This window comes from Geotrypetes seraphini, chromosome 1 (assembly GCF_902459505.1).
Source record: "Geotrypetes seraphini chromosome 1, aGeoSer1.1, whole genome shotgun sequence".
NCBI lineage: Eukaryota > Metazoa > Chordata > Amphibia > Gymnophiona > Dermophiidae > Geotrypetes > Geotrypetes seraphini.
Window position 1 is genome coordinate 76324053 of NC_047084.1, and position 21023 is coordinate 76345075.

The 21023-nt window shown below is 40.0% G+C and overlaps 1 protein-coding gene across 5 annotated transcripts in view; it reads right to left on the reverse strand.

Annotated features, from left to right (window-relative positions):
• Positions 1-284: 284 nt before the first annotated feature.
• The window catches only part of ZNF532 (zinc finger protein 532), a 149934-nt gene continuing 129195 nt past the window's right edge, over positions 285-21023 (reverse strand). For 4 of the 5 annotated variants that reach the window (XM_033933604.1, XM_033933597.1, XM_033933588.1 and 1 more), the window contains exons 7-9: positions 12725-12837; positions 4844-4991; positions 285-1899 (exon numbers count right to left, since the gene is read on the reverse strand). In XM_033933604.1, the coding sequence (XP_033789495.1) occupies positions 1405-1899; positions 4844-4991; positions 12725-12837 (756 nt within the window). In that variant the 3' untranslated portion in view covers positions 285-1404. Of the gene's footprint in view, positions 1900-4843; positions 4992-12724; positions 12838-19422; positions 19470-21023 lie in introns of those variants that run through there. The other variant, XM_033933605.1, reaches the window with a different exon arrangement.

Genomic DNA, 21023 nt, shown 5'->3' on the forward strand with positions numbered 1-21023 from the left:
AACCTTTAAGCTGGTAAAACCAAAAACTAAAAATGTTCAGGGATGCTCAGTAGCAATGTAGCAGAAGCATCCCAGTAAGAATAAGTGTTACAGAAAGATTTCATAATGCTATGAGCAAACAGCTGAGATTTGACTTACCAGTTTTAAAGGATCGTTCATTTCATTGTTCCACTAATTTGGTGTAAGTCCGTATGAACATTACTGTTGCAAAATAATTCATTTTCTTTTACTCTAAAGTTATCAAATGCAATTTATAAACGATTGCACATCAATTGTTTAAGGGCAAATTGGTCCACATTTATTTACATATGAAGTGTGTTGTTTTTTTTTAGTTATAACGGACAAAGTGTATACCAACAGTCAACAGCAGCAAGACTTTTAAGGAACAGAGCAATCACTAGATTGTGTCATGCATGTATATCTATATATATACACAAAAAGAAAACCGTAAAAAAGTACAAAACTTGAAGGTTTAAGGTTACATACAAGATATAAAATGGGAACCAAAATTCTATATCTCTCAGAACTATATCTGAGAGGGGAGTACTATACCCTTTCTGTATTTTATTAAAAAGATAACTAGCAATATTAGGTGCAATTATTGAAATAAACTAATTTGACACAATTCTGTGCTAAGGCCAAAAGGCTTGATTTTGAATGTACTCGTAGGCTGGTACATCCGTTTCTGAAGACTGCAGCTGCATTTGCTAGAGGTAATGCACCAATACTGTAGACCCACAGTAGAACGAACATGCCTAGTCTTGAAATCCTAACCTCTGGCGGTAGGGGTTCGATAAACTGCGTTCCTTCAAGTGCTCTGAAAAAGGTTAATTACCTAATGCTACATACTCATTTCGGTATATTCTGTAATAAATTATATAACATATAAAAAACACCATAATCATAAACCAACCAATATGATAGCATGTTTTTATCCATAACATTCCAGATTCTAACAATTTTTGATTCTTACCATCTCTGACCTCCAATGGCATCGTTTTCTTTCTTACACTTCTTTTCAAGTACATGTTATGGAAAGCAGCTCAGTAGAACCCAATAAACTGTTCCATCATTATTGCAAACCCCCCCAAAAACAAAAATAATACTTGGTTGTTGGTTTTTTTCCCCACTAAACATCAATACAAACACTTAACAAACAGTATAAAAGTTATTTAGCTTAAATAGATACAATCTCTTTTGAAATGAAATACTGTTGTAATACTTAATGAGCATATTCTGATGAAGTGGTGAAAATACATTTAAAGAGAATATATTGCAACAGTCTGAACATTAAAGTCTTCATTTTTGCTCCTGCGTCTGTGAAGTTATTAAATTATGGATTTGTGGCAATGAAAAAGTCATGTGTCGTATCGTTTTAAGAAGGATTCTTAAAAATATTTATGGTCACTTCTCAGACAAGTTCATTCTTTTAGACTTAATAAAGGCCATGCCGTGGGTTCTCATATGAGTATTTAAGGCAGCTTCAGTTTCAAATGTTTTTGCACAGACTTTACATTTTCTGTCTGATGATATACTGTCAGATGATTCATCCTCAAGGCCGGGATGGTTTCCCTGTTGATGGTTCTCTCCAGATCCATTTTGTTTAGATACAGGTTGGGGTTCCTTCAGCTTATGCACTATGAAGAGATGCCTGGAGAGAGAGACATGGGAGGTGTAACAGAGGCCACATTCCCTACATTGGTATGAAGAACCATCTGATTTGTGCTGAGGGATATGTTCATGGAACTGAAGGAGATTTTCTGTAGTAAAGCCACACACAGCACATTTGTGAACTTTAAACACATTTATCTTTAACTTTTTCAGTGGTTGAGTAATAGATCCTTTAGGGGGCCTGAACTCCACAACTGCTTCTTCCATCTTGCGCTTTGGACTAGGTGCCTAAAGGAAAAGAAAATGTTTGCATAAGTTTATTAAAACAAACCAATTATTCTATGAATGTCCATATCTCATCCTGCAATATCTAGAACAGTGTTTCTCAACACAAGGTACGTGCACCCTTGTGGGTACGCGGGCCACTTGTTGGGGGTGCACAGCTTGGCCACCATGGAGAATATTCCCTGCCCGCCCGTCTGTTGAAGCCATGCTGCCGCTGGCAGGGATCCCTCCTTGCTGCCCGCCCCACCCGCTGAAGCCACTGCCAGGGATCCCTTTCCGCCCTCCCCCTCTCCTCCCTCCTTCCTGATACACAGGGCTTCCCTCCAATGTCAAAGGAAAGCCTTCCAGGTCAGCGGGAGGGGGAGGAAGAGGGGGAGGTTCCCAGTTACCTCATTCCTTCTGCCTTCAGTGGCTTGTTGGGGGGACACACTGCCGGCAGCGGTTCACACGCTGCACAAAGCTGACCTGGAAACCTTCTCTCCGACATCATAGCTGACGTTGGAGGGAAGGCTTGTGGGTCAGCCACGTGCAGTGTGTGAATCACTGCCTGTGCGTCCCTCCAACAAGCTGCTGAAGGCAGAAGAAGCGAGTGTGGCTCATATAAGTATGGGGATACGTTCTTTCTGGGACAAAGGGAGAAAGGAGGAAGGGGAGAAGTGCATTTGTTGGGCATGAGTGTGTGAGTGAGAGGGAAAGAGAAGGTGGCACATGGGGAAAGGAAGAAAGAGGAAAATTGGGCATAGAGAGAGGTAGAGATGCATGGGGAAGAGAAGGATGAGAGGCAGAAATGTTGGATATGGTGGTGGAAAGGGAACAGAGAGACATATTGAAGGGGAAGGAAATTGGACATAGTGATGGAGGTAGGTGTGGAGAGAGGTGCTGGAGAGAGGTGATAGAAGGAGAAGGGAAGTGCTGGAGAGAAGTGATAGAAGGAGAAATGGGCATGGGGCTGGTGGGCAGTGGTGAAAAGTGCTGCACATGATCCGGGGGATGAGAGAGGGAAAAATGTTGGACTCATGGAAGGACAAAGAGAGAGATTTTAGCTGGGGAAGGGAATGAGGTCCGGAGGAGAGGATGCGTGCTGGAGGCAGAAAGAAAGAAATATTGGATGCACAGTCAAAAGGAAATGCAACCAGAGACTCATGAAATCACCAGCCAACAAAGGTAGGAAAATTTTATGATACTTAACATTTTCTCTGCATACAGTGTACTTTGTTGTTTTTTTAAAAAATTTTTGTTGTTACCAGAATGTATTAATAAGATTATATTGTGTGCATATGAAAAATGGATGGAAGAAATTGCATTACAATTAGTACTATTATTATGGGGTGGGTCAGGAGCGGAGCTTGGACAGTTGATATTTTTTAGGCTTAGGGGGTACTTGGCTTGAAGAGGTTGAGAAACACTGATCTAGAATATAAGGAATACTAGGACAGTGTCTCGCAAACTTTACGAGCCGGTGGCTTACTAAATTAGCAATACACAGTTTGCAATACACTGTACTAGGACATCTGGGTAGGTTTTCCATAGGGTAGGTTTTCCATAAGGTGACGACTAAAGGCTCCTTTCACTAAGGCGCACTAGTGTTTTTAGCGTGCGCAAAACCGCGCGATAGATGAAAATACTAATGCAAGCTTTATGGAAGCGTTAGTGTCTAGTGCGCGTGGCATTGTAGCGCACGCTAGGCACGCACTAAAACCGCTAGCGCACCTTAGTAAAAGAAGCCCTAAGAGGTGATATGACTAGTGTCTAAAAATATCTGAGAAATCAATATTTCATCACTCACTCTAATTCTGCAAATTCAAACAACCTTCAAAAATTGGCTCTAGCGCGTACGACAGCTACAAAATCTCTCTCCATATATTGAAAAACAAGTCTGACCACAGTGGTCCATGCCGTGGTAACTTCACGACTATACTATAATGCCCTGTACACTGGTCAAATCAAAAATAGTTTACATTAGTTCCAACTAATTCAGAATGCTTCAGCACGACTAATAGATGGCTGCAAGCGATGCATCGCACCCTAAAACACCCACAGAAGCCTGCCTGGATATATTGAAGAGGTACTTGGAGGACAGAAGTTATGGAAGCAGAAAGTAAGACTTGACAAGACAGAACGCTGGAACAAAGGTACCAAGAGACGTTTTACAGAAAGAAAGTGACTATTTGTAGAAATGAATTATTGCTGAGATGGGGTAGAATCTTACGATGCTATTTTTAATGTTTCCTTTTAGTTATCAACCGGGGTGGAGGATGACACGGGTGAGAAGTGTTATGAAATGTGTGTGTCATCCAGGGTATGGAGGTGAATATCTAAAAGGAACCCCTCCCTCTAGTCTGCCTTAGATTGAGTACTACAAGAACCTAAGAATGAGGCCAGGTGCATGCATTTGCATATGCAAATAAGGCTAAATGGACATCTTTATAATACTTGTTCTCCAGTGAAGAAGTGAGAGCAAGTGAGTGGTTGATCCCAGAAAGGTCATAGGAATGTCTCCTTAGAGCAAAGTGAACTTCTGGCAGAAGAACTGGATTTTTATAAAGTCACCCCGAGTACACTAGTTCACAATAATAACCACATCTGTTTCTGAATTTCTTTCTTATAGGCAAAAACTTTTGTGGTTGACAGTGGCTTAGTTGCATTGAAAAGCTGTTTAAGAAGCTACTGAGCCAGTCAGAGTCTAAAAAGTTCTGAAAACCTAGATATGTGCTTGATCTCTGTCACAGTGTGATAATATTCTGTGGCACAAGTGGTATTTATAGTAGATGCCCTGTTATAGGATTATTCCTAATGTGAAGAAGAAAAAGGTTTACATCTGTTATACCAAAGTTTGATTTCCACAAAGTTGAAATATTTGAATATGTAGATATGTCAACTGATATTCACTGCCAAATAAATGATAATACACTAAGCTCTACCTTGTTTAGACCATGCATTATTTTACCTTATTGTCCTTCTGTACAGTTTCTTCTTTTACAGAGGCCGATTCTGCCATTTCTTTCACATCGGGATTTTTAATGCCATGCATTAACTGAATATGCTTTTCTAACATCAGCCTTTTAGTAAAAGTACGTTTTGAATCAGGACAGTGCCTACATATAAAAAAGAAATGTGTAACCATCATTCAAAGATCACGTTTGTCTTGAGAAGTAACAATACTATGTTAATTTTTGAACATTTTTATTTTGTTAAGTCAATAGCTTCTACCACTTTGTCTAGCACTGGCATCAAACTCATCAGTCTGTGGTTTCATGGATCACCCCTAGGGTCCTTTTAAAAAACTTTAAAGATTAAAAATTTTCCTACTCAGGTGAAATCCTCTCTTCCTACTCAAGAAGAGTCCTCTCTCTCCTCTAGGACCAAATCCCTCACATCATTTTTCTCCCTCTTGCTCCTCTCTATCCTTCCAGGGCTTAAACCTTTTCTAACAACTCATCTCCTCTGACAGTAGGAGTGGAGATTTCATTGTGACATGCCTCCTCCTGTTCCTGGCCCTTCTGAAACTTCTGCTCCTCTTTAGAAATGGGTGTGTTTGTGTGTTCTCTCTGGCATGCTCTTTTGATCGTTACTTGCTCTAGTTGGGGAAGGGGGTGTTTCTTATGCCCTCCTTTGCCTTTTCCTCTCAGCAGTGCTGTAAATGTAGCCCTCTTGATGATGGCAGGGGCAACTCCTGTAACTCCACTCTGATAGTTTCTTTAGGCAGGTGGCTGCAGTGTTTTCCATTCTCACCATCAATATAATAATAAGTTGCTTGAGTTGAGTAAATGAGTCTATTCTTCATTCCCTGTATATAGGTAATCTTTGCAGGTTTTTTTGTAGGAGAAAACATAAGAGTAGTAAGTTTCATTTGTCAAACCTGATTTGCACCATTGATTTTTGACAGGTGCCATGACCGGTTGTCAGCCAATGAGAACTGAGGTTCTGCCTTAGCCCCATCCACTCTCTACCCAAGACATGCCCACACTGTATCCAAGCCACACCCCTCTCTCCCTGCTCTACACATTTTGATGAGATCACCAGAAGTGATGTCATAACTCCTTCCTAAACCCTACCACTTTTGGTGATGTCATAGGAAGTGATGCTATGACTGCCTAGGCCACAGCCTTTTCAACGTGGCAGCAACTATGGGTCACACAAATCCAAGATGGTGGCGCTCACAGCATCACTTCCTTTTTTCACTACTCATTGCCATGGATGAGTCACATGATGGTACGTGGCATACATTGCTAGATGCCCCCTACAGTGTCTGAGGAGCATGTGCAGTTTGTGCAGTCACTGAGCATTGCATTCTGGTTCCTTTTACTTTTCTCTGCCAGACTGCCCCTAAACTATTTATTTCTTTCAATCACAGGTTCAGCATTACTGCTTTTTGATTCTACAAATTTTGAACCTCTCATTGTTGTTGTTTTTTTTAAATTCTTTATTGATTTTCAAACTACAAATGCGCAATAAATGATTCACATTTTTGTACATTATATAATAAGTGCAACAAACTTACAAATATTACTGCACAAAGAAATCCCCCCCCAGCTAATAAACAAATATATCAAAACCTTCATGAAACTATTCATAAAATCCCTGGATCAATTCCAATTCCACACCCTTCCCTTACCCCCCCCTCCCCAGGATGTGTATGTTTACTTGTCTATAAAATAAAATTAATTATTTCTCTTTACAGTATTTAGCCAATGGCTCCCAAACATCCATAAAATTCTTAAATCGTCCCTGTTGTATGGCCATGCAACGCTCCATTTTATAAGTATAACACATGGATTCCCACCAGAATGTATACTTTAACCTATCCCAGTTTTTCCAATTTCTTAAAATAAGCTGCATGGCAACCCCTGTCATTACTAATAGAATCTTGTTATTTCTCATTGATAATTGGCTTTTAGCTCTCATAAGAGTAGCAAATAAAATCGTACATATTATTTACATATTATTTACTTGGATTCTCTAACATATTATTTACTTGGTCCCAAATAGACCTCCAAAACTGTAGTATCAAGGGACAATGGTAAAGTAAATGATCCAAAGTCTCAGCTTCAAGATGACAATGCCAGCATCTATTAGATTTGGAACTATCTAATTTATGTAAACGAACAGGGGACCAGAAAGCTCTATGTAATAAGAAAAACCAAGTTTGTCTCATAGATGCTGACACCGTACCTTTCATCCTCCAAGTCCAAATTCGTGGCCATTGAGACGCAGTAATCTGATGCTTAATCTCAATGCTCCAAATGTCACGAAGACCAGTTTTTGGTTTCTTATTCAAAAATCCAAATATTAATTGATACCACTGAGCGGCCTGGTGCCCCGAAAGTCCACCTGAAAACATAATATTGGAAAGCTATATTGATTTGTAAGATTTTTCCATTCAGGGAACCCCTCCTGAATGGCTTGCTTCATTTGCAACCATCTGTAGCTTTGTGATTTATTAAGACCAAATTTGTGTTGCAATTGTGAAAATTCAAGCACCTTACCATCTGATATCACAACATCCAAAGTGTGTATACCTGCCTTCATCCAATACTTCCAGATGACCTTAAATCCGCCAATTTGAATCTTGGAGTTTAGCCAGAGGAACTGATAAGTGGATTTAAGTATTAGAATAGGTGTCAAAATTATTTATATATTTCAATGTCTGCCATGTATCTAGTAAAATTCGATTGTCCTTATACAGCCTAGGCATCTTGATACTTATATTATTGAACCTCTCATTGTTGTTGGTTGTTGTTTTTTGGGTTTTTTTTAACAGACCTTCACAGGTATTTGCAAATGTCTGTGTTTAGCCTGGCTTTTGTTTATTTTTACAAATGGCAAAGTCCTTACATAGACACCATGAGGTTTAAGATAGCTCAGAGTCCTCTCTCATCCAATTTCCCTGCCCTTAAAATGTGTTTTTATGGTCACCATGAGCTAATGACACAGAATGGCAAGCCTACTCCTCTTCCTCCTCCTCCTCCTCCTATGAGGGTCCAAGTTCCTTTTATTTTCCCTGCCCTTAATCTTTTTCATTCAAAAAAAAAATTTTTTTCAATCATGGGCACAGCATTATTGCTTTAATTCTGTCAGATCTGCTAGCCTCTCATTGCTTTTTTTTTTTTATTGACCTTCACAAATGTTTGCAAAAGTCTGTATTTAAGAAGCCCCCTCTTCCTCCCTTAAGAGATCTTTATGGCAACCCATCAATTCTGAAAAAGCAGAGCTGAGTTTTAAGAGGTTTGAAAAAGCCAAAACCTCCCTGTACCCCTTGCTGTGCATTCAGAATTAAAAGAAAATAAGCCATCGCAAAGGTTTCCCCTCTCCTCTCCTCCCTTCCCTCTCTCAGCTTAAGCCCTTCATTCATTCATTAGGGTGCCTTTTGGGAATAAAGAAAAAATACAATTTATACTATTTGTTTTGGCTTTTTACTTGTCTGATAGGGCACCTTTCAGAACCAAGGAAAAATATATTTTATACCTTGCCTGAACAGTATTTTAAATTATTTTAAATGGTTTCAGATCTGTCATGAGAAAATAAGATTTAAGTATGACTGGGAAGAGTGGTTTTAAATGTAGGACATTGAGAGTCAGTGTGAGGGAGAGTGTGGTGGCGAATAGTGTAAAACAGGAAGTGAAGCTATGGGCACTACCATCTTTCATTTGTGCAACCTATACTTGCCACATCTTGGAAAGGGGGAGGGGTGGCCCAGGCAGAGTTATGATGTCACTTCCTGTGACATCACAATGCAGCAGGTTTTAGGGAGGAATGTCACTTCTGATGAGGTCCTGGAATGTCACTTCCCCTGTCCTGAAGGTTCTGGAATTTCCCCTGATGTAATATCTAAAGGATATTTCTGGAAATGCTCAGGTCAAGAGGTCAGAACAAGAGGCGTGAAAAGCATCATTTTCCCAGAGAGAAACCAAGTCCAAAAGAGTATAAAAATGAACTCCCATGAGGGGTCATGGTTCCTGGCAACCATTCTCTAAGAAGGGGACTGCTGGTTCCTTCTCCTGAGGCCTGCAGGGTGATGGCTGTAAGGGCATAGCTTGGGTGGAAAATGGATGATGCTTAGGGCTCATTTTACTAAACTGCGATAGTGTTTTTAGCGCATCCTGAACTGCCACATGCGCTAAACCCGCGCTAAGCGGCTAGAACTAACGACAGCTGAATGCTGGTGTTAGCATTTAGCGCACGGGGCAATTCATCGTGCACTAAGCGCGCGCTAAAACCGCTATCGCAGCTTAGTAAAAGGAGCCCTTAGTTTAGAGAGGGAAGGGCTAAGGCAAATCCTCTTCTGACTGAATTACAACCCAGAATCAATTATGCAAATTAGGTTTAACAAAAGTCAATGAACCTTACAAATAGCACAAAATGCAACCTCTCTGTTGCTAAGTGGACTTAAAAATCTGACCATATTACATCAATTTTGCATGAATTGTATTGGTTTCTTATCAAATATTGTGTGCAATTTATAGTACTAGCACTTGTATTCAAGGCAATCAATTATTTATTTTAAAAATTTATCTCACGCCTATTACCTAGACAAGTTACAAATCACATACATAAAAATCACTCACAAACCTATAATCGGCTATTAAAATTAACCTACACAAATAAATGTCAATCAGTAAGATTCAGGCAATAGTTTATAAAAATGTCTTGATGATTAATCAAAGTAAGTGTACAAATAAATATGTTTTAAGCATTTGCCGAAATTGATCAGCACTTTTACACAAACGTGAAATGCCTTTGGAATTCTCGAAATAGAATTCAAAAATTGCTGCTAAGCACTGTTCTATAAAGGGCATTCCGGGATGAGCGCTCTTTACGGAATAGTGCTTGGAGCCGATTTCCACGCCTAAAGTTGAGCGTCGGTATTTACACCAGCTGAAACCTGGTGTAAATGCTGACGCTGAACTCATGGCATTTTGGCACATAAATGGTGCTATTCTATAACACCACACACACATTTTCAGAATGCCTCAACTCGTCCATGCCCCTCCTGTGACCCTGCTTTCTTTTGAGTTGCGCACTATGGGATTCAGGCACCAGGTGTTATAGAATATTGTGCAAGCAGATGCATGCACAAACCAAACTTAGTGCAAATTACCTTCAATAATTGATTGTTAAGGACAATTAATTGATAGTTAATGGCTCATTAACCAATGTAGTTGCATGAGCATCTTGGATCCATGCCACAATTTCAGCACCATATATAGAATCCAAAAACTACTGTCAAGCTTACAAACTACAATCATCAAATAAGTGTCACATATTGCACAACATACAAAATCCTCTACTTACTTTCAAAACCAAACACTAATACCCCCGCTTTCAATGACAAATATCTGATTCCTTATACCTCTTCCTGGGCACTTTGATCCAACAATCAAAACTTGTTAGCAATTCCGTCCATACGGGAAATCTTCTATGACACAACCAATAAAACCATTTTCTCGGTCACTGCCCCCTCCTTATGGAACGCTCTCCCGTCAGACATTAGATCAGAACCCTCCCTGGATAAATCCAAACTAAAAACCTTCCTCTTCAAGGACGCCTAAGAAACTTGAGAGGAGACCTTACACACTGCAAACATAATCCGCCTTGGCAGAGAATAGCAAACACTTCTCTGAAGTGACCCTCTCCCTATCGTATTCTCCACTACCTCTTTCCTCCTTTTTTTCTTTTCATCTCGATGTATTTTTACTCTCTCCCCCCTCTTCCCTCTCGTTTCAGTTAAGTTCTTTTGTCTCATCAACCCTTATTCATTTTAATTTACAAATGTTATATTTTACTATAATTAGTATTGTAAACCATCTAGGTATTTATTGATAGATGGTTCAAAAATTATATGGAAACAGTGGCTACAGGCTGGAATTAGAACGTTGGATGATATAATTTTTCAATACAAATTGGCTTCCCTGCTTCAGTTGCAACAGTCATTTGATTTATCAAAGACTCAATCTTTTAAATGGTTGCAATTGAAACAAGCTATTCAAAAAGGGGTTCCTGAGTGGCGTACTCTTACAAGCCAATAGAGTTTTCCCTTTTTATGTTTTCAAGTGGACTTTCAAGGACATCAGGCTTCTAAGTAGTATAAGTTAATATCTGAGTAAATGCCTAAAAAATCTAGGACAAGTCTCTGTGATATTTGGAGTATGGAAATACAACATAACATCCCTGTGTCTCAGTGGTCCAGAATATGGAATCGCAGAGTGAAATATACAGCCTCAGCTGCTATGAGGCAAACTTTGCACTTTTTACTGTATAGAATATTTTGAACTCTGGTGAGGCATTGTCAATTTGAACCAGGTACTTTAGATCATCTATTATTTCATTGCCCGCTGATCCAGGCTTTTTGGAAATTGATATGGAGCAAAATTATAACAATTCTTAAGAGTTCCTATTCCATCATCATATGGGATTGTTTTATTTGGTACCTCAATAATGCCTAAAAGTCCACTTGATGATCATAAAGATAATCTCTCTAAAGCAGAGAGAACGAGAGGGCACTCTCTAAAGTTAAAAGGGGATAGATTTCGTACATACCACCCAGAAAGTGGTGGAAAACTGGAACGCTCTTCCAGAGTCTGTCATAGGGGAAAACACCCTCCAGGGATTCAAGACAAAGTTAGACAAGTTCTTGTTGAACCAGAATGTACGCAGGTAAAGCTAGTCTCAGTTAGGGCACTGGTCTTTGACCTAAGGGCCGTTGCGTGAGCAGACTGCTGGGCACGATGGACCACTGGTCTGACCTAGCAGCGTCAATTCTTATGTTCTTAATTTTTGATGGAGTGAAAAATCAATCCACTTGTACCCATTTTTGTAGACTCCCCTCATATCTCCCACTCTCTCCTGCCAGAACCCCCAAACCCCCCCCCAACTGTCCATGGCAGGAGTGCCCCATCGGTAGTAATTAATCATATCTCTGCCTCATAGGATTTTGTGGACTTCAATCATATTTCCCCTCAGCCATCTCTTTTCCAAGCTGAAGAGCCCTAACCTTTTTAGTCTTTCCTCAAATGAGAAGAGATCCATCCCCTTTAGCATCTCAGTCGCTCTTCTTTGAACCTTTTCTAGTTCCACTATATCTTTCTTGAGATAAGGAGACCAGAATTGAATGCAGTATTCCAGGTGAGCTCACACCATGAAGCAATACAGGGGCATTATTACATTCTTAGTCTTGTTAACCATCCCTTTTTTAATAATTCCTAGCATCTTGTTAGCTTTTTTGGCCGCCGTCACATATTCGGTGGAAGGTTTCATTGTATTGTCTACAATGATACCCAGATACTTTTCTTGGGCGTTACCCTCCAAGGTGGACCCTAGCATCCAGTAACTAATCTGGATTATTCTTCCCAATGTGCATCACTTTGCATTTGTCCACATTAAATTTCATCTACCACTTGGACTCCCAGTCTTCCAATTTCCTAAGGTTTGCCTGCAATTTTTCACAATCTGCTTGCGTTTTAACAACTTTGAACAATTTAGTGTCATCTGCAAATTTAATCACCTCACTCATCGTTCCAATTTCCATATCATTTATAAATAAATTATATTTGCCTTTGAGTGGTATTTCAATTATTTCTGAGATGGATTTTATTTTTTCTCATGTGCAACGTGATATTATTGCAGGAATAATATCATGTATATCCTCCAATTCTCATACCATATCTAAATATTTTCAAACACTTAAAAAATAAAGGGAAGATAAACTATCTACCCCCAAATCAGGATTATCCAAAATGTGATGCTATAAATTACATTTAATTAATTAGCTTTCCAAACTGGTTAGCAAACAAATGTTAATCTGTTCATTAATCTGTGTTTTTCCACTTACGAGCATGTATACACTTTCCGAATGCCCTTGTGCTTGATACGATTATGACGACAAAGACTATGGGAGGAACTGAAGGATTTATCGCATTGTCGACAAGGGTGTTTCTTCATTTGCTTTGGAGAGAGAGAAAAGAAGAGGAAAGTCCAATGAAAAAGTGAAACTATAAAAAAAATCCCTTCAATTTTGACAGAATAACGTAATAATTTTAAAGGCTGATATTCAGCCGGGGTAGTCAGTGTTTTTGGTTTTGTATTTTTTAATGCCAGCCATCAAAGTTGAATTAAATCTGCATATTCAAGGCCAATATTCGGATAATGGCCAGCCCTGACCACCAGCATTATCTTAATATCAGTGATATTTAGTCCAATAACCAGATAGGACTGCCCTCACTCTACCCACAGACAGTTCCAGTGCTATCCATATAGTGGAAGGGTGGTCTGTGGAGACTTTGACCAGCATTATCCAGGTAATGCTGCTGAAAATCTGGGTAGGACCCTAGTCAGCAGGATTGATTTGGTAGCTGACGTGGTTTGCTTTTCTTAAGACTGTCCTAGCATTATCTGGTTAGCACCAAAATAGTCCAACTGATTTTCAGAGGCACTATTTGGATTGGACCAATGAAAACCATCACATAGCTCCTGGCATTAATCTGGATAGCAGGTGCTCTTTCTGGATAAGTTCTTCTGAATATGACCCATATATCTGTATCTATGTATATTAATCTATTAACTATTCAGCCTAATATTTAAAGTAATTTTAGCAGGCAAGAGAGAATCTGTCCCACTTAAATCACTTGTAGCCACCTAACCACTGATATTCAGCAGCATTTAACTGGGCTGTCCAACTGAATATTGGCTCTGACTGGCCATGTGTGGACAGATTAGGTGTGGTACAAGAGGCGGAGTTGGCGATGAGCCAGCAGTTATGCCGTCCCGCAATAATAATAATCATAATAACTTTAGTGGTTCACAAAAGAAACTGTGAGAACACAGTGATGATATATCAAAATGCATAATTGATAAAAATCACAATTTTCATTAAAATTGATACATGTCTTTATGCACGTTTATTGAACAGATAAGTTTTCAATGATCTTCTAAAAGCCTGGTAAGAAGGAGAAGTCATAATCAAGCCACTTAAACTCCGATTGGCCAGATACCTAAAGTCCCTCCCATGGGAAGGACCTTAGGCATCTGAGCCAATCAAGGCCTTAGGCCCCTCCCCAGTGCATCCTAGAATGCACTGGGAAGGGAAAGGCCTGCCATTTTGCAGTGGTGGGCCTGCCGGCAGTAAGGAGTGGACATCCCTCTTACTGGCCATAAAATAAAGGTACAGGGGGCATTTGGGGGGTGTCAGGGAGTTGTCTGAGTGGAATCAGGGATTGTCAGGAGGATCTTGGAGGATGTCAGGGTGGAGTCAGGGAGTGTCATGGGGATGTTGGGGTGTTGAGGTGGAGTCGAGGAAGTGTTTGGTGGGGTTTGGAGGATGATGGGGTCAGCGGCAGGAGGGAATTGGCATCCCTCCTGCTGAGGGATGCCTCAGGGTGTGGTGGCAGGAGGTAGTGGGCATCCCTCCTGCTTTGGACTGTGTTAGGAGGGTTCATTGTTGCAGCAGGAAGAATTGAGCACACCTCCTGCTGTGGATAGTTGAGAGGGGGGCTTCAAGGGTTCCAGCAAGAGGGACTAGGCTTCCCTCCTGCCGGCTGACTTTGCGGCGGGGGGAGGAATGGGCTCCCTGCTGTGCCCACTAAACTGAATGCGGCAGGGAGATTCCCTTGCCATAATTAGCTCAGTGGCAATGCGATTCTCTAACCAGCGCCTGTGACATGGACGCCGATTAGAGAATCGGGGTGGTTATAAGGGGTTAGGTGTTTGTCCGTTAGGACAGACGCGATTCTACATAGGATGCCCGTATGCGATTCTCAAAAGCCACTTAGGTGGCTGCTGAGACCGGGCGTCCTATACAAAATCAGGCCCTAAGAGTCTAATAAAACTATTATAAAGAAATAAAACCTGACATGGCTGTATATAGTCAGTTAGGCTTCATAAAAGCAGTTTATTATTTATTTGTGTATTTTTTTTCAGTTTGTTTCTTATAATGTGTATGTCTGATCATCAAAGCCCTTAAAGAAAATGGGCCAGAGTTCTTGAAAAACATGATCTCTACACACACACACGTTATGGCTGTTTGGTGGAAGATGGGCTGTGGAGGGCTTCAATGGCTGGGATGGTGTAGATGGGCTGGAGTGAACTTTGACGTAGACTTCAGTAGTTGGAACCTAAGCATAGTACCGGGCAGAGCTTTGGATTCTTGCCCAGAAATAGCTAAGAAGAAAAGAAAAAAAATTTAAAATTGAATCAGGTTGGATGGACCATTCGAGCCTTTATCTGCCATTATCTACTATGTTACTATCCTAGCTAAGATAATATTTAAGCACCTGTCTGACCTCATGTGCAACTTTCTTTAAATTAGTCCCCTTTTTTTTTTTACTCCTGTTACTCTATCTTATCTATCTATATGTTTCATCTTTGCTTACACTCTATACCAGGGATGTCAAAGTCCCTCCTCGAGGGCCGCAATCCAGTCGGGTTTTCAGGATTTCCCCAATGAATATGCATGAGATCTATTTGCATACACTGCTTTCATTGTATGCTAATAGATCTCATGCATATTCATTGGGGAAATCCTGAAAAACTGACTGGATTGCGGCCCTCGAGGAGGAACTTTGACACCCTTGCCCTTTACTATTAAAATGTTTTATTCCTAATGGAGCTTTGCATTTGTTATTTGAATACTTTTACTGCTGCAATTGTCTATTGCTTCTTTGTGACTTATTCTTGCTGTATACTTCCTTGAGTGAATTCCCTCGAACAGGTGGTAAATAAATCCTAATAAATAATAATGTATTTGATGTGTGTTAGACATTTTTTCAACCGCATTGACTGACTTAATGCAGCGCTTCTTAGCTCAGTCCTCGAGGCACACTCAGCCAGTCAGGTTTTCAGTACATCCGCAATGAATATGTATGAGAGAGATTTGCATATACTGTAATGAAGGTAATGCATGCAGATCTCTCTCTTGCACATTCATTGTGGATATACTGAAAACCCAACTGGCTGGGAGTGCCCCGAGGACTGAGTTTAGAATCACTGGCTTAATATACATAAATATAACGGTTAATGCATATTACTGTACATCAATTTAGTACACACTAATTTTTTTAAGGCACACTGGTGAGCCAAGTGCACTGACAAAAGCACTTCCCTGCTGTAAATTCTTTTTGCAGAAGGGATGCTGGGTGAAAAAAATACACTACATGCTAAAATGTTGATGTTTTTATATCTTTCCAAGAGTTATTTTACTTGAATACTCCTATAAAAAAATGTAGAAGTTTTGTATATTGGCATCATGAAGTATCTATATTTGTTTATCTATAGGTAGATATTCATTAGACTCTCTGCTAACTGAAGCTCAAGCAACCAGCAAAAAAAAAAAAAATCAAAGAAATACTGTAATACTTTAAATTAAATTGAAAATAAAATAATTTTCTTTGGGAACTTTAAGTGTAAACTTGGCACCCCACACCCGAGTACACCCACGCTTTGCCTACCATATGTCCGGTAGTTTGTCTGTAACAGTTTATGGTATGGCATAGTATGGGGTATAGTATTAGTTAGGGCTATTTTAAATAGTAAATCTCAAGCAACCAGAAACTACATTTATCCGGTATCTGTTACATTGCATTAGTGATTTTTATTCCGCCATTATCTTGTGGTTCAAGGTGGATTACAGAAGAGGATTTCTGGACATGTCCAGAGGTGTTATAGAGTAGAGCGGGTTGCTTCAGAGGATTGAAATGTTTCATTCGGTGTTAGTTAGTCTTCATGAATTTCTTGAATAGTAAGGTTTTAATTTCTTTTCTGAAAGTTTTGTAGTCTGGGGTCGTGATTAGTAGAATGGAGAGTTGGTGGTCTAGTTTTGCTGCCTCTGTGGCTAGAAGGCCATCGTACAGTTTTTTCTATTTGATGTCTCTGATTGTAGGGTATGTTTGTTCTCCTGTGTCTGGTTGTGGTAGTTTGGATTAGGCAGTTGTTCAAGTAGGCTGGGCTGTCACCATTTATGGATTTAAATAGTAGACAGTAGAATTTAAATAGTATTCTTGCTTGAATTGGGAGCCAGTGTGAGTCAAGGTATGCCTCGGAGTTGTGGTCGTGTTTTCTTAGTGAATAGATTAGTCTCAGGGCTGTGTTTTGTACTATTTGTAGTTGTTTTATCATATTGCGGGGCAGGGGAGATAAAGGATGTTGTAGTAGTCAAGGAGACCTAGGACTAGGGACTGGACCATGAGCTGGAATTGCTTTCTGTCGAAGAATTTTCGAACTTGCCGTAGGTTTCTCATGACCGTGAATGATTTCTGTATTGTTTTGTTGATTTATGGTTGCATGGTGCAGCATCTGTCTATCGTCATTCCCAGAAGTTTTGAATGGGTTGAATGGGGTATGTGATTGAGTTTATTACTAGGTTTGTTATGGTTGGGGTTTTATTTTTTATTTTTCGAGAAGTATGAATTTTGTTTTGTATGGGTTCAGTTTTAGTTTGTGGTCTTTCATCCATGGGTGCAGGTTAACTGAGAGTCTACTGTATGTTCATATGTATTGATGAAAGAAGCTTTATGACTAGCTGAGAGAAAGTCTTGATCTGCATATGAAATGTTATAAATAATTAGATTAATATAACAATATTCTTTCAACGTGTTGGCGTTTAGCGTGTATTAATTCGATTGGCGCACGCTAATCAGCGCACCTTAGTAAAAGAGGGGGTTAGTTTCCTTTTTTATTATTTTTAAAATTCCGACCCTGCCATTATACTTACCTTTCATCTTTTCTTTACTATGCTTATTGTAGTTCTTCCCACTTCCCTTACATATAAGTCTGTAATGTCCACGTATTTGTTGTAGTTAATAATTGAGACCCCGTTTTTAATTGTAAATCGCTTTGAATTTATGATATTGCGATACATCAAAATTTTAATAAAACTAGAAACTAGAATCTGCTTTAAGGCCTTAAGAAAAATGTTATGTGGGCATTGCAATTCCTATAAAACATGGTTCCCTGAAATAAGGGGATGCCACATTGTTGATGTTGGGAATGTGTGAAGGTCTGTTTGCAGAAATGACAATTACCACAGAATTCATTAAACTGCAATACTCAGGTACCACAGTTTAGTGAATCAAAAGGTTAATTTACTGGATGTAAAATTGTAATGGTAATGTGCATTTCAGTGCTCTTCATTATATAGGCCCCTTAAAGACTGAATTCGATAGAGAGAGCTTGTCGAGACTCATCAAGCCTAATGACTATTGTCCAATGCAACTCATCCATGTTGACACAAATGATATTGCTAGGTATCCCTCTGAACGTATCAAAAGTGACTTCATGGCTCTGGGAGAGAAGGTGAAGCAGACAGATGCACAGGTGGTGTTCTTGTCAATCTCAGACCTCCATCTCCATCCTGGGACCTCAATGTAGTTCTGAACAATTGATGACAACCTCTTTTGAACCTTCCTGTCCTGGAAAACAGCTTTTCTCATAGCACTCACATCAGCTAGAAGAGTTAATGAGCTTCAACCGTTAGTCACCTGTTATCCTTACTTACAATTTTTTCCAAGCAAGGTACAGTTACGAACTCAACCTAAGTTCCTTCCCAAGGTGGTTTCAGACTTTCACCTTAACCAAACCATTATGTTACCATCATTTTTTCCACCTCCACACTCATCTGAGGCAGAGGAGCACCTTCATTCCTTGGATTGCAGAAAGGCACTTCTTATTACCTCAAGGCAGCTTCTCATCTCCGAAAATCGACTCAGTTGTTCATTTCCTACAATCCAGCTACCTGTGGCCAACCAGTGTCAAAGAGAGCCATTTCTTCATGGATTTCATGCTGTATACATTTTTGCTACACAAGAGCTCATCTTCAGCCCCCTAGTTCAATTGGAGCACATAAACTTTGCACTACAGAGGTTTCCATAGCCAACTTGAAGTCCATCCCAATCCAGGATATTTGTAAAGCAGCTTTCTGGTCGTCCGTACATACTTTCACAAAGCACGACTGCTTAGACCAAAATTTAGCTTAAGATGTTCGCTTTGGTCAATCTGTTTTACGAAACCTCTTTGCAATATAGACTGTTTCCACTGCCCGTATACTTTTTCAGCTTCAGTCTCCTTGGGGTTTTGGCCAGGTACTAGTGACCCTGCTTGTCTTCGGAGAAACCAAAGTTGCTTACCTGTAACAGATGTTCTCTGTAGACAGCAGGGTAATGCAGCCACACTTGCCCGCCCGCCATCCCCTCGTCTCCACTTCTCCTAGTACTAGAGACAAAACTGACAGGAGGAGAGGAGGGACTCGAGGAGTAGGGCATGTTGCACATGCTCAGTAAGCTTAAAGCTTACTATAGCTAGGGGAGGGCACCAATACACAGGCTCAGTCAGAGAGTTCACTGCACAAACTATAGCAGGACATGTTTATCCTACCCTAGGACTTATCGCCGGCCGCGGCAGTATTAGCTTCGATGCTCATAAGAATTCTATGAGTGTCAGAGCTAATACCTAATGCAGCTTCGTACAAGGGGGGTATATGTTTCATCTTTGCTTACACCCTATGCTATTAAAATGTTTTATTGCTATTGTAATGTAGCTTACCTCTGTTTGACTTATTCTTGCTGTACACTGCCTTAAGTGAATTCCTTCTAAAAGGTGGTAAATAAATCATAATAAATAATAATGTATTGATGCATGTTAGAAATTTTTTTAACCGTTTTGACCGACAGGGGTCCTTTTACTAAGGTACGCTAACCGATTTAGTGCGTGCTAAATGCTAATGCGTCCATTATATTCAATGGGCACATTAGCATTTAGTGAGCACTAATCTTTAACGCATGCTAAATCAGTTTCGAGCGCCTTAGTAAAAGGACCCCTCAGTCCTCGAGGCATACTCAGCCAGTGAGGTTTTCAGTATATGTACAACATATTTTTTCTATGCAACTTCTTTAAATTAGTCCCCTCCTGCTATTCTATCTTATTTGTCTATATGCTCCATCTTTGCTATGCCCTATGCTGTCTATTAAAATGTTTCAAATTACAATCCATTATCACAGTTCAAAATCCTTTAAACACTCATAACAGAGATAAAAAGATAAAAATGTACAAATAAGTGAATAATGATTGAACCCTTATGGCTGTGTAAAGTGCCCTACAACCTATTGTAAAGTGCCCTACAACCTATTGTAACCTAGTGTAAAGTGCCCTACAACCTATTGTGTTCAGTGTAATCACTCAACTAAGGTTGCAGGAGGGACCATCATCACAATCTTTACAGTCCCTTCCTCCCTTGGTTACCATTATTCAATTACTTGTAACAACATCAAATGGTAACTTATCTGAAGTTGTTGGTGGGAGGCTTCTTATCAGGTGACTCGGCAACCATAGATTAAATGGATAAAAATGCTAGTGCCTTAAAAGTGCTCATGCGTGTAATCAACCAGGAATCATAGTGAGAAACCAAGCCCCTCGACTTGAGTTTCGTGTCTTTCTTCAGGAGGGGGGGGGGGTCTCTTCTCTAGGCTGATACAAACTCGGAAGGAAACCAGACCGGGTCGAGACCGGGCTGCTGGGTATTATAATGTTTCCAAACTATAAACAATCCTAACTGAGTGGTATAAATATTTAATGTATCACAGAAGTCAAATCTCCACTCCTATGAAGAAATCTATACTCAAACACTCACACTCCACTTTTATAGTTTATCTATACTTGGAGCTTGATATTCGTTCAGGAAAAGGCCTCAGAAATAAGGAGTACTCCGCTTATAATTTCAGTGGTAATCATTACCAGCGTAGGTGTATTCCAAACACGTACTCCGTACTGCAATCATTGGCCAAAAACAAAATAAAAGAACAGGTTTTTGGCCAGTGATTGCAGTACGGAGTACATAGAAACATAGAAAAAAGCAGCAGAAAAGGGCTATAGCCCACCAAGTCTGCCCATTCCAAGTATCCCCTCCCCTGAATTTACTCCCTTAAAGATCCCACGTGAGTATCCCATTTTCTCTTAAAATCCATCACGCTGCTGGCCTTTATCACCTGGAGTGGGAGTCTGTTCCAATGATCCACTACTCTTTCGGTGAAGAAGTACTTCCTGGAGTCGCCATGAAACTTCCCTCCCCTGATCTTCAGCGGATGCCCTCTGGTGGTTGAGGGTCCCATGAGCCAGAAGATATCATCTTCTGACTCGATGCGTCCCGT